At 32.6% G+C, this 14,449-nt stretch overlaps 1 protein-coding gene and 1 long non-coding RNA gene across 2 annotated transcripts; both read right to left on the bottom strand.

Moving 5' to 3' along the window:
• Positions 1–6,866: 6,866 nt before the first annotated feature.
• LOC114273148 (uncharacterized) lies at positions 6,867–7,871 on the bottom strand. The gene is made up of 3 exons (XR_014329548.1): positions 7,794–7,871; positions 7,236–7,658; positions 6,867–7,149 (listed from the first exon to the last, which is right to left on the bottom strand). It is a non-coding gene; the product is annotated as an uncharacterized LOC114273148 (long non-coding RNA).
• A 1,029-nt stretch (positions 7,872–8,900) lies between these two features.
• On the bottom strand, positions 8,901–9,320 carry LOC145791429 (protein FAR1-RELATED SEQUENCE 5-like). Its single transcript, XM_082871785.1, has one exon. It carries the CDS (start codon positions 9,318–9,320, stop codon positions 8,901–8,903), a length of 420 nt encoding a protein of 139 aa, XP_082727911.1.
• Positions 9,321–14,449: the final 5,129 nt, after the last annotated feature.

The following is a 14,449-nucleotide window of genomic DNA, read 5'->3' as shown; positions in this document are numbered from 1 at the left end:
TTATAGTTTTAAAATTTTTTATAGAGTTTTGATTTGTGAAAGTTAGGAGGAAAAAAAAAAATAGGGTTTGAATTTTGGTGTAAGAAATATAATGTGACAACAAAATGGCCTTGTCAAACTTCGAGCCAAATTCGACTGAAGGTTTGGCTTTGTTATTTTTTGGCAATGGTTTTGGCTCAAAATTGGAGTGTATTTGAAAGGTCCAGACATTTTTTTGGCTTTGACAAGCCATTGTTCAACCATTATAGATGCTCTTAGTCCTTCATTTTGTATCTTACAGCCCCTATCTAGAATTAATATTTGAGAATACTATGTTTCTGTGAATTATTTGTATTGACCCCAATTTTATTAACCAAATATTAGATTATGCATTTTGTTATATTATTAATCCAATTTCAAGAGTATATCGGTCCAAACAAATATGATTTCACTGATAAACTAAAAATATATTTACTTTTTGTTTGTTTGTTTGTTTTTTTTTTTTTTTTTTTTTCTTTTTAAGTATCATGTTACTGGTATACGATATTCTTATGATTTGATAAAAATAAGCGTCTCTTTATTGGTTACAATATTCTTATGAATTAATAAAAATGCATTCATTTGAAAGAAAAACCTAACTAGGTTTGTTTTTATCAATAAATATTTCAATAGGTTGCTCTGTAAATAAATAAATAAATATAAATAAAGGAAAAGGAATCATTAAAGGCAGTCATATGTTCATTTAATAAAGTTGCAAACAAGTCGAGTTGAGTATTAGATTATTTAAACTTAATTTAAAATTTTAATGAGTTTTAAAATGTTAATGAGCCGATCTCGAATAAATTTGTAACGAATCGATCACAAACCGAGCTCAAGTAGTTTAATTTTTTATAATGCATATAAGATTATTAAGCCAAGTAGTAGATTATTCAAGTTTAGATTCATAACTTAATGAGTTTTAAAATGTGTTCAAATTTAATTTATTTATATAAGAAGTTGATTTTGAACGAATTTTTAATAAATTAACTTTAAACAATTTTTTAATAAATCGAACACGAACCAAACTCGAGCAGCTCGGTTGGTTTAACAGTATTATTCCTTGCTCTTTATTTAATGTACAAATAAAAATAAAAATAATTTACAAGGTCACTGGACAAGGTCCATCGATAACTAGGGCCTCAAACCATCAATCATAATGGGCTCAACATAGCCCAAGCTTGAAACCCAATGGGCTATAATGGGTAAGGTAAATTAGAAAGAGAAAATTGTTGAAAATTTCAATCTAGTAATTGTTTAAAGTAATAGGTCTAAAGAATATTTTTTTATTGGTAAGAGATCTAGCCTTTATGAAATAATTTGGTAAAAATTCATTTACTATTTTGGAAGACATTTTATTTTTAATTTTATCCCTTTAATCTATCTACGAAATTTTTTTAACTATTTGTTCAAATATTTTATTTGTTTAATTTTTCTTTACTATCTGTTAAAATATTTTTTTATCTTTTTAATTTTTTTTGACTATCTGTCAAATTTGTATCTATTTGTTGGAATATGGATCTGCTAAAATTCCTATCTGTTGAAATTATATGTCATGTTATTTTTTATCTATTCAAATTTGTATTTATTTGTTCAAATTATTTTTTTATCTGTTCAATTTTTTTTTCTCTGAATTCTATTTGTCACTTTTTTTATGTCTTCAAATCTATGCTATTGAAATACACCAACGCACTATCTGTTTAAATTTTGAACAGATCTCTTCAATAATATTGTAGACGTCCCATTTTAACTGACCTTAAGATTTGGGCTCATTTTCTTTAAGTACCCAATAATAAAAGACCGGAATACACAAATCCTTCAATCACTTCAACAAAGAGCTTTATCTAAAAGTCGATTGCAACCTTTTCACCCATTTTGGCCAAATGTTTTCAGACCTTTAAAAAAGTCTTTTCCAAAATATTTTACTTTAGCCATGCATAAATCTAATCATTTTTATAATGTTCGACCTCATCTTTCAAAATCAAAATGATGTGACTTTCGGTAACCTAGCAAGAACAAAGTAAGAATGAGTGGAAGGGAAGAGAATCTTTTTAGAAAATTTTTAAATATTTAATTACTTTTTTAAAAAAATTAAATCCACTTAATCTAGATATACTTCAAAAGTAAAATATTTATAAAGATTTTTATAACAAAATTCAATATATTAAAAAAAATAAAAACATACTGAATTTTTATATATTTTATATTTAGTAAATTCTTATTTAATAAAATCACAAATTTGTATTTGTTCTCTTTGTTGAAATATCAAGTCAAATCATCCTATCTGTCCAAACAGATTTGTTCAATAGCAGCAAAAAAATTATCTTCAAATTTTATCTGTTGAAATTTATACATATCATAATTTGAGAGGGGGAAACAGATCAAGGCCAAAAATTTTATCTGTTAAAATATCAAGCCAAAATTATTTGTTCTATTTTATTATCTATTCAAATGTTGAACATATCTGTTCAAATTTTGAACAGTTTTATCCTATTATCTATTTAAATTTTGAACAATTTTGATGAAGAAGAAGAAAGCATTCTGCATAAAAAAGAAGTTAAGTGAGGCAAACAGATTCAAGACATTAGCTGGGTAATAGAAACAACACAGACAACAACAAAAGAAGAAAAGGAAAAAGAAAACAAGAAAATAGAGTGCGTGTTCTGAAGAAAAAAAAAAAAAAAAATTCTAATTGAAGACTTTCGCCGGTATAATCTGGCTGCAATATAAATTCAGAATTTCACTCATTAAATGTGACAATAGTGGATTACGGCCTATTTTGGGGAACAAGATTAAAAACCCTTTTTTTTTTTTTTTTTTTGAGTTGTATTACCTCTCTACCTTTGTATATTTTTTTTTTAAAAAAGCCAAAAAAAATTCAAAAAATCAACTTTTAATCTACCTCTCAAAATAGACACCATGTGTTCATACCTATATATCTATCTATACTATTATAAAGTGAACACATAACTCTTATGGTGTCCTAAAGCTTTACTCTCCTCATGTCATGTGGCAATATTTTTTATTTTTAAAAAAAAAAGTTAAACAAAGAGATGGGTAAGACGAGAACTCATACCACTTAAGCTAAATACACATTATAATATTAATTTCATTATTATTTTGTTTTATTCCTACTTATTTAAATTGCACACACATCGTGTGTGCCACCCACTAGTGTATATATATATATATATATATGTATATATAAGGACAAACAGCATTTCAAATTAGTATGTCTATGTTTGAGAGTCAATCCTCATCCTCGTCTGGACAAGAATTTACATACTTCAAGCTAAGCTTTGTTGTCTCAAATCATAGGCAACATTTACTTCATTTGGATCCAGATCCAGATCACTTCATTTCACTTGATATGAATCCAGATCACAATTACAATTCAATATATATGTATTATATAGTAACATTCTATATCCTAATGCAATCACAAATAAACTCCCTTCATTTACAAACATAACAGATCAACAAGCAGTTCTACCTACCATTTCAGGAACACAAGTCTTCAGAGCATCGTAGGTTGACACATGGACTCCACCTTTGGTGAGTTTGGACCAAGGACGGTGGATCTACAGATTTTGGCGTCGGATCGCTAACGACGATGACGAAGGCAATGGTGCAAGGAGAGAGAGAGAGAGAGAGAGAGAGATAGTCCAGATCGGCAGACGGAGGTATATTCCAAAAAGTTATTAAGAAGAAAAAGATTCTAAAATATTTTTAGTTATTATGATAGCCCCAAAAAAAATATATCTAAATTTAAAAGGCCTCGATAAAATTCGATGAAGATTTAAAATTAATAAATAATTAATATGATAAATTATTTAAAATTAATAGATGATTCTTTTTATTCCAAAAAGTTTGAAATGCCTATTGATTTGATGAATTATTTGAAATTAATAAATGATCATTTCTCAAATTTATGGACTGCGTTTAGAATACGATTAATTATGTTAGTTACAATTGTTTCTGGAGAAAAAAAAATCAAATTTAAAATTAAATAAATTTTACCTATGTCACAACAAAGATTGAATGGATTAGTAATTTTATCCATTGAAAAATATTTACTTGATAAGTTGAATTATGCAATTTTGATTAGCAATTTTGCAATTAAAAATGAGAGAATTGTGATGTTTAAGTGATATTTTGTTACAAATTGTTTACATTTTATTTAGTACTTTTGTTAAGATTATTTTGGTTGTTTTTCTTATTGTAAACTTTGTTATATATTTAATAAATTTTATGTAAAAATAAAAATAAAAAATTACGATAATACTTTGATTACAATTTTTTTTTTTTAACGTATAAAGTATATTATCAAGAGTTCGCATTGGGCCTAAAAATGTCAGAGTTGACCTGATTATAAGTAATACCTATTCCTAATGTAAAGTCACATAGAGAGGAATCCCAAGTCCAGATCCTCTGCCGTAGTTTCCTGCGGTGGTTCAAAACGACGTCGTTTTGAACCACTTTTTTTTTTCCTTTCACCACTTTTTTTTTTCCTTTCGTTTTCTCTCACTTCTTATATTTTGCTCTTCAGCCTCTTTTTATGGTCTGGTGTTTGAACCCTAGTGAGACAAACAGAGAGGCAACTACAGCGAGGAGAGGAGAAGCGAGGCAGCGGTGAGACGAGGGGAAGCGGCAGGAGACGGATAGAGAGGGTAAGGCGACGGCAACGAGGTCCGTTTTTTGTGGAAATAGATTTGTGTTTAATCTGTTCAATTTTTTCCCAATTTTTTTTGTGTTTAATCTGTTGATTTGGTGCATCATCTTTTTTAGTTGGAGTAATGACATTAATCTGGGGAAACAGATTTGTGTTTAATCTCTTGAATTTTTTCCCAATTTTTTGTGTGTTTAATCTGTTGATTTGGTGCTTCATCTTTTTTAGTTGGAATAAACAGTAGCGAATCTGGGGAAACAGATTTGTGTTTAATATGTTCAATTTTTTCACAAATTTTTTTTTTTTTTTTTTTGTGTTTAATCTGTTGATTTGGTGCTTCATCTTTTTCAGTTGGAATAATGACATTAATCTGGGGAAACAAAATGACATTAATCTGGAATAATGACATTAATATGTTGATTTGGTGCTTCATCTTTTTTATAGTTCCTAACCCATAAATATAGAGTTCTAATATAAGGGGAAGTGAAAACAAAAGGTAATGAAATGTTAATCTGTTGATTTGGTGCTTCATCTTTTTTAGAGTTCCTGACCCAAAAATATGTTGATTCTCTATGTTAAGAAATGTTAATGAAATGTTAAAAATGAGAATCAACAAAAGGTAAAGAAATGAAATGTTAAGAATAAACATGAGGTATTAAGAATGAACATGAACATAAAGAATGTTAAGAATGAGGCATTAAGAATGAACATAAACAGGAGGCATTAAGAATGTTAACAATGAGGCATTAAGAATGAACATGAACAAGAACATGAATGCTCTTTTTCATATTAGGAACATGAAGAATGTTAAAAATGAATGAGGCATTAAGAATGAACATGAACATGAGGCATTAAGAATGTTAAGAATGAACATGAACATGAACATGAAAATGACAATGGTTAGTAGACAAATCAAGTGATAAGTATGGACTAAACACTATTTGAATGTTTGAATGTATGGACTAAACAACCCATTGATTATTGTTTTATTTTACATCATTGTGATGGACTGATTGTGTCATAAAATGCTCTTACTAGGATCATGTCAATGGGTTCAAACATTAATGTTGGATATTTGCAAAATATAAGATGCAATTGTGGAAAAAAAAGCTGCAGTGTTCATATTAGAATCTGAGAAAAATCCAAGGAGGCTGTATTTCAAGTGTGCAGATAGGATGTGCGAGCACTTTGCGTGGCTCCAACTGGGAATGCATCAAATATCCAAAGGAGAAGTAAAGCTAGTCATATGAAGAATGAAGATGAGAAAGGCTATGATTATGATTTTGACAAAATCAATGAAATTATCAATAGATTGGAACAAGTTGAGGAAAACCAAGAAGCTATGAACCTGATTATGTTGACAACCATAGAGTTGGTTGGTTTTACCATGCTAATAGCACTACTGAAGTGAATGTAATCTTTTAGTTATTTATTTATTTATTTTTATTTTTTTTGGTGGTTGTATTTGGGTTTTGAATTTAGTAAACCTTAAACTATAAGTTTTGATATGTAAAACTTAATGAAATTACCTATGCTTGACGAATGTGATGCGCTTCTTTTTTGTTTCTGTCAATGAAGTTGCTTTCTGATTCAATCTTTTCATTCATTATTTTATATTGTTATTGTTGGTCATACTTGTTCTTATCAAGATTTGTTCTGCACCTGTGAAACGAATCTATGCCCTCTGTTGTTTGCAATACAAATGGGATTTGGTAGTTCATTTGTACAAAACAAAGAGAATAATCTGTCCAAAACAAAAATAATCTATCCAAAACAAGTAATCTCTCCAGAAACAAGAAATATGTCCAAAAATAATCTGTCCAAAAATAAATTAGTATAAAAATTTGTACAAAACAAAATAAATTTGTCCACAACATAATAAATCTGTCCAACACAAAATAAACCAAACTAAATCTGTGCAATACAAAATAAATCAGACCAAATCTGTCCAAAACAAAAAAAAAATCTGTCCAAAACAAAATAAATCTGCCCACAACATAATAAATATGTCCAACAAAAAATAAACCAAATCAAATCTGTCCAACACAAAATACATCAGACCAAATCTATCCAAAACAAAAGAAATCTGTCCAAAGCTATCCAGAACATAATAAATCTGTCCAATACAAAATAAACCAAACCAAATTTGCCCAACACAAAATAAATCAAACCAAATCTATCCAAAACAAATGAAATCTGTCCAAATCTGTCCAGAACAAAATAAATCTGTCCACAACATAATAAATCTGTCCAACACAAAATAAACCAAACCAAATCTGTCCAACACAAAAAACATTTGTCCAAAACAAATGAAGATAAAATAAACTTCTCAAGGATGTCCATCTACATGACTGTCAGCAAGACTATGTGACGCTTGCGAGACTTGGACTTGTACCTCGAAACAACTCCTAAAAAGATCTGTGAGTGGGATACACAGAAGGCATTGACTGAGGCATGTTATTTCCCTGCAATAGACCAAACCATCTATTAAACTTTGATTACAATGTATACTACATTTTTAATGTAAACTATGTAATCAATGATAACTCACATCATATGTACCATACATAAGAGGAAGACCACTTGTACCACCCATGTGAACTTGAGGTCTAGGTTGAGATTGAGAAATGTACACATCATGACGATGATCCTAAATACAGCCAATATAAAGTATGTAACAAAAAATTTTGAAAAACAAAAGAAACATTATTGAACATTAATATTGCCTGATTATAATTACTACCCATGGCGAAATGAGATTATGATTGAGAAATATAGACACCAACACCATGATCCTAAATACAATCAATATAAAGTATGTAAAGAAAAAAATTAAAAAAAGAAAATAAAAAAGAAACAATATTTAACATTTTCTTAAAAATTTGCACACAAATAAATATTATCGATTAGAATTACTACCCATGATGAAATGAGATTGTGATTGACCTTGGGAAGTATAAATAGCAGCACCTGACTGCATTGCCAAGCAAACCAATTAAAGATAACAAAAATTAAATGCCAAGTTCATCACGTCATACTAGTGAACAGACTCAATGAAAGGAATTCATAAAACTAACCATAAAAAGACCACATTACTATTACATATTACCTGAATAGAATTACTACCCATGACGAAATGAGGTTGTGATTCACCTTGGGAAGTATAAACAATAGCATCCAACTACATTGCCAAGCAAACCAATTAAAGATAATAAAAATTAAATGCCATCTGGATAGTTCATTATATGATAATAGTGAACGGACTGAACGAAATGAATTCATAAAACTAACCATATAAAGACCACATTACTATTACATATTACCTTAATAGAATTACTACACATGACAAAATGAGGTTGTGATTCAACTTAGGAAGTATAAACAGTAGCACCTGACTACATTGCCAAGCAAACAAATTAAAGATAACAAAAATTAAATGCCATCTGGATAGTTCATTATTTGATAAAAGTGAACGGACTTAATAAAATGAATTCATAAAACTAACCATATAAAGACCACATTACTATTAAATATTACCTGAATATAATTATTACCCATGCCTAAAGGAGGCTGAGATTCACATTGGGGAGTATAATCAACGGCACCCTACATACAACGAAAAACCATAATGAAAGTGGGTCATTAATAAAAAAAAACATAATCATTGTTTTAGTTTATTAATCTAGTGTATTTTAATCGTATGCAATTTTTCATGTCCAAACCTGAATTGATTGCATTCTTTCCTTCTTTGCAATAGATTTTTCCATCCCGCCTTTGATCCTCCTTCTTCGCTTACTAGTTGATTCTCTTTTCTTCAATCCCTTAGCTTGGATTGGACAATCTACTTCATCACTCTGTGGGCATGTGTTGCTTAACGAATTTCTCAAATCAGTTACCTCCACTTGACCACAAATAGGGACACTTAAATTTGTCTTCAACCATTACACTCAATTCTTTACCTTTTGAAACTAACAACAGATAAGTTTCTTTACTTTCAGCAGCTCTAATCGCTATTGCTCTAAACATGGTCATTAATGATCGATATCGGTCACTTTGATGTAGTTTCACATCAGCCTTCACTTCATCCCACGTCTATCTTTCACACTTTCAGCCCTTGCTTTTTTAGTCCATCATTTGAGTATATATTATGGAGGAAGTTCCATTGCATTGAATATATCTGTAAGCACCTTCACACAATGTTGACATAGTATGCCCTTCACTTAAACTTCTTGTAACTACAACTCAAAGAACCACCTCTATCCATTGTCACAATCTTATCTTTTTCTCCATCTACCATTGTTCTTATTGTGAATATAGTACTCTCACCATCATTAATAGTGCCTATAATTGATGCTTCAATGGACTGCACGTACTTATTTTGGAATTCCTCAAAAATTGTTTTCGTGTAAATCTCTGCCACTTGCTTTAACATCAAAGTTGGAATTGAAACCCTTGGCAATTTTTGGGACAAATTATACTCGGCTTTCAATTCCTTATACCTCTTCTCATAAAGCACCCTCTCAAAATGCATGAAGAACTCCATCAAATTATGGTCACAATTCAGATAATCCTTCAAAAATGCATTGAAGGATTCACTAAGTTGATTAGTACTCATTCCAGTTGCCCAAGAATTCATAATATATGGCCATCCCCATTTCTCCTTCACACGAAAAGTCTACTCCAACCAATGATTGTCGCATGCATCATACTTATCAAGCATTTGGTCCCACTTTATTCCGAATTCTTCTTCATCATCAATGTCATGCATAAATTTTGAAAACACGACCTTGACCCCTACAACATCGAAAACATAACTTACATACTTGACAGCATTTTGCATCAAATGCCATATACAAAGTCGGTGGTTTGTATCGGGCATGACAATTGGAATGGCCTTAGCCATCGCAACATCTTGATCTATGACAATAGTTTTCAGAGCTTTGTTTGACATTGCCTCCAGAAAAATTTGAAACAACCATGTAAAAGATTCAGCAGTCTCATCATACATCAACGCTGCATCGAATAGAACTGTTTCTCGATGATGATTAAATCCAACAAATGATCCAAAAGGTCTATGCTCATTATTTAATTTGTAAGTAGTGTCAAATATCACTACATCACCAAACTGAGCATAGTCCATGATCATTTGAGCATCGGCCCAAAATATATTACTTATCTACTCTTCACAATCTAATTGGACTGCATAAAAAAAAGATGGATTTTTCACAGTTTTCTTACGAAAGTAATGCAACACACTACCCGCTTCTCTATATTCCAAATCTTTTTGTCTCTTCGATCTTAGGTAATTTTTTTGGGTCCAATTTGGTGAAACCAGGTTATGCTCTTCTACCAAATAAATCATAAGCAGACCTAAGAGGAATTCCATATTCTGATGCTAATTCTACTTCAATTGCTTAGGTGGTAGATGTTTTTCTTTGGGATGGCAACATATGAATGCAATCTTGAGCCACAAGATCATGATTATGATGTTCAACAAAATCACAAGCAATAGATTTTCTTGAAATTCTATCTAACTTGATACTAAATCGGGCACCACAACCACATCTTACCTCTTGTCTCGGATTTAAAAGTCATATGTGGCTTGTTCAGAGTCAAATGGCATTCCCGCTTTCGGCTTCCAACCACAATCATCAACAATAGTATTTTCTTCCATTACTTACAATTCATATATATAAACCACATTTATACTTAATTGTAGGTTCTGGGAATCAATTGCACAAATCTGAATCATATATATATATATAATGGAAGCAAATTATATGAATCCACAAATAAATGTATGAACCAGAAAATAATATTTATAAGTAAATGTGATTAACTATCTAACAACAAATCTGAATCCACTAGAACAGATCAATGTGATTAACTATATGTATAGAATATAAAATTTCATATGAAAAAATCTGACTTCTATATATATATATAGAACATAAAAGATGTTGGGGGGGCAATTGTGGGGGCCAAATAATGATGTGTTGAGGAAGGCCAAAGAATTTGAAGACATCCGGCCTGAGTTGATTCGGCTAAAATCTAAGATAGAGTATAGTCGGCCGTATAAATAGCCGAATAGGAACCAACACGCAATCAAAAGGCTGAGTAAGCCATCAAGTGCACGATTAAAAGTGGGTCCGATCCATAGGCCCAAATGGTAATATAAAAAGAGGAACATCGACAAAAGAAAGGTATGTGAGAATAGATAAAATAACCTGAGATAGAAGTAAACCTGAGAGCGTACTAACTTGTCCGTCGAAGTGCTAATTCTGGTACCCTCGACCGGAGTGTTCATCCCCTTTTCAGGTGGCAATCAGGGGATCAAGGACATCTAACTAGATACTGGAGTATTTCCAAACCACTTCTCCACAAAGAATTAGACTAATTAATTGTTTTCTAGTTTTATATTTCTTGGTGTCCAAGATTGTTTGGTATCCAAGAAATATAAAACTAAGAAAGCAGGTTCAAAATAGACAAATTTTATTCAGTAATATTCATTTTTTTTTACTTGTGGATTTAAGGTTGTATTTTTTTGTAAATTCGAGAACCCCTTTCATTTACAATATCTATCTAATTTCGGTGTATTCCGCTACATTAGAAACTTGTGTCATCAAAAACCAGTTATGTAATAGGGCTCTGGTCTCAATAAACATAGCAAGAGAAAATGCCAAGCGTATGATTATAGAACACCAAACCGTTCTCTCATAAAATGCAATATTGTCAATTTTGATATCAAGCCTTTATGGTATATCTTAGTCTTTAAGGGAAATTTCACTTGAAAATGGCAAAGTAGGTTCAAAATAGTTGGGATTCCTGACTCCAGATTATCTGCCATGGTTTCCTGCAGTGGTCTCCAAAACAACGTCGTTTTATTTAGTGTTTTTTTTTTTATTTTTTTAATTCAAAAATTTCATTTTCCTCATTTCCCCCTTTTCTCTTCTCTGTATCGTCTTCTTCACTTTGTACCATCGATTTGAGTTAGTGAACCCTAACACAGAGAGAGAGAGAGAGGCATCGTAAGAGGCGATTGAAAGTCGGAGTGAGGAACTGAAAGAGAACGAACGGAAACTGAGAGAGGAACTGAGAGAAAAGAGATAGCGGAGATGAAGGAGCAGTGCGATGGCGAGCAAAGGATCGCAGGCGACGGTGAGTTCAGCGGCGATGCGATGGCGGAATGGCAACATTGCAGCGACGACGAGGTCTATTTCATCATCTTGCTGTTATATATATATAGATTTGGTGTTATATATATATATATATGTATAAATAGATATGTATAGATTTGTTATTGATTTTGGTTTGGTTTAGTCACTTAATCTGTTGGGGATTCATAGATGGGTTGTTATTGATTCATAGATGGTTTATTTAACCCATTTCACTTAATCTATATGAAATCAATTAATTCAGATTTTAATCTATTTGATTTAGATTTTAACCCTTGATTCATATTTTTTTGAAATCAATTAATTTGTTCTTGATTCATAGATTGTTTGGTTCAGTCACTTAACCCATATATGTTGATTTATTTAACCCATTTCACTTAATCTATATGAAATCAATTAATTCAGATTTTAACCCATGATTTAGATTTTTCTAAAATCAATTAATTCAGATTTTTTTCATATGAAATGGGTTCACTCACTGAAGTCTAGTGCCAATTATTCGGCATGTTTGGTTGTAATATGTGGAAAATCAAAAATGCGGCGCTTGCACTCCTTTCAATACCGAAGCTTCAGAATGACCACGGTTTAGAAATCATTACAATTTCTCACTCCTTCATATGCGTTGTTAATTTAATGTGATATGAAGTCGCGCTGTCCCTTCGGATATTTTTTAAATTTGCAAAGCTCCATCAAATTCACCTCTATAACTTCACGACCTCTGCAACTTCCACCTACTCCCCATTGTCCTTTTCTCTCTACCCTGTAAGTTCTTCTCTTCCTTGCATTTCTTCCTCATTCCAACTCTTATTTTCTTGTTTGTTTTTAGTTTAGAGTATTTTCCATTCTGATTTGGATAGCGAAACATTTGAAAGATCTTCTTTCTACGGACCGTATCTCCGCTTTTCAACGCCATTTTTCCATTCCAAATGACGTTCATCTGTCACTTGTGGCAGATAGCATACTCGACATGGAGAGGACCAATAAGAGTACGATCATCTTTCCTCTCCTGTCAATCGCTGAAGGTGTAGTCTATTTCCCCCTTCACCCATTTTTGAGGGTCGTTCTTCGTTACTAGGGTCTACTCCCTTTACAACCAAATGAAAACTTTTACCGAATCACAATGGGAATAGTAGAACTAAACCGCCGACTTAGGATTAATCTAGGTATCCCTGCTATTCGGCATTGTTATGCCTTGGCGAAATCATCTGGTTGGCAGGGACGCTACTTTCTCAGGGCCAAGGACACTGATCACCATCTGGTAACTATGCTTGCTAGTTCTAGTAAGTGTGTTGACGATGTAATGGTCGTTATCCGAGGCAACTGAGAATTCGGCGAAGGCGAAGATCGCCTAGATTCTGTGCCTAGATAAAAAGGCGAACCAGGTGGCCGTATAGTCCCATTTCTATGCGCATTTGTTATAAATTTATTTGGCTTAAACTGCATACTTACTGTTTCATTTGTACAGGTAACGATTTGGAAAGAGTCCTTGTCTCGACCGAAGATGCTGTGCTTCAACAAGTCAAAACTGCGCTCCAATTCTTCAGCCGTCCAAACCTCCAAAAGCAAGGGAGGACTGCTTATATCTTATTGCGGTACGAGCTGACGTACGTTACTTTTTCGGTCGCTAATCACATCCCGATTCCAAAGGGAGAGCAGTAGCTCACGACACTCATTTTCCCAAATTTCAAGAACCTTAGAGAGATTGGTCTTGAAGTTTCGAATTCAGAACAAGTTGCCGAGTAGGTCGCCAAACAAGTCGTTGAGCAGCCGGATCAGTCCAACTTGGACAGATCTGACAGTCTAGGGAAGGAAGTTGACGGGACTCTTAATTTGGCATTTGAGGAAGCTAGCTTCAACTTTCCGTCCGCTTCAGGCCGAGTCGACGTGTCATTTGAAGACTATATTTTCACCAGCTTAGGAGATCTTCTCGGCACAGATCCTAAGAACATAGCAGGGAGTCGCTCGTGCAAATAGTCAGAAGAAAGAATACTGAGAAAATGGTAGCCCGAAGAAGGGTCGAAGCCGCCAGGTTTGAACCCCCACCTGTTGTGGCTGAGTCTTTGCCGCCTGCTCTTGCTAAAGAAATGGAGCAGACTATTATAGTCGAAATGGGGCAAATTATCATTGATCAGTTGAAAAATCTTGTGGCCGAATAGAGGGGGAAAAAATGCCTCGCTGAGCATGAAGACTCTTCAGAAAACCAGACTGATAAACGGCCGCGTGTAGAAGAGTCAGACTTGGCTGCGTCGTTTATCATACAACCAAAAATAAAGAACATGCCGGCTGCATCAGATGCTTCAGCTTTGAAGGACGTCGCCATGGCCTTAAGCCTGGCCTCGTTGATTTCTCTGCTAATTGACAAAGTAGTGTTCCATGCAGAGCCAGATGTAGTATCAATAGCATTAGCCGCTCAATTGGCGATTTTGGTACGTAACTTGGAAAAAATATTTCGTTCCTTTTTTTATGCCAGCTATCTTATTAATCCTTTGTTTATAGGCGGCAAGCAGGATCGCAGAAATAGGCCGTCGTCATTACATTGAGCAAATCAGCTTGCTTAAATCCGAACTTGAAGCTGAAAAGGGCAAGGCTG

This window comes from Camellia sinensis, chromosome 5, assembly GCF_055761805.1.
Source record: "Camellia sinensis isolate YWXY chromosome 5, ASM5576180v1, whole genome shotgun sequence".
NCBI lineage: Eukaryota > Viridiplantae > Streptophyta > Magnoliopsida > Ericales > Theaceae > Camellia > Camellia sinensis.
The sequence above is the reverse complement of the archived record's forward strand: the minus strand, read 5'-3'. Positions and strand labels throughout refer to the sequence as shown.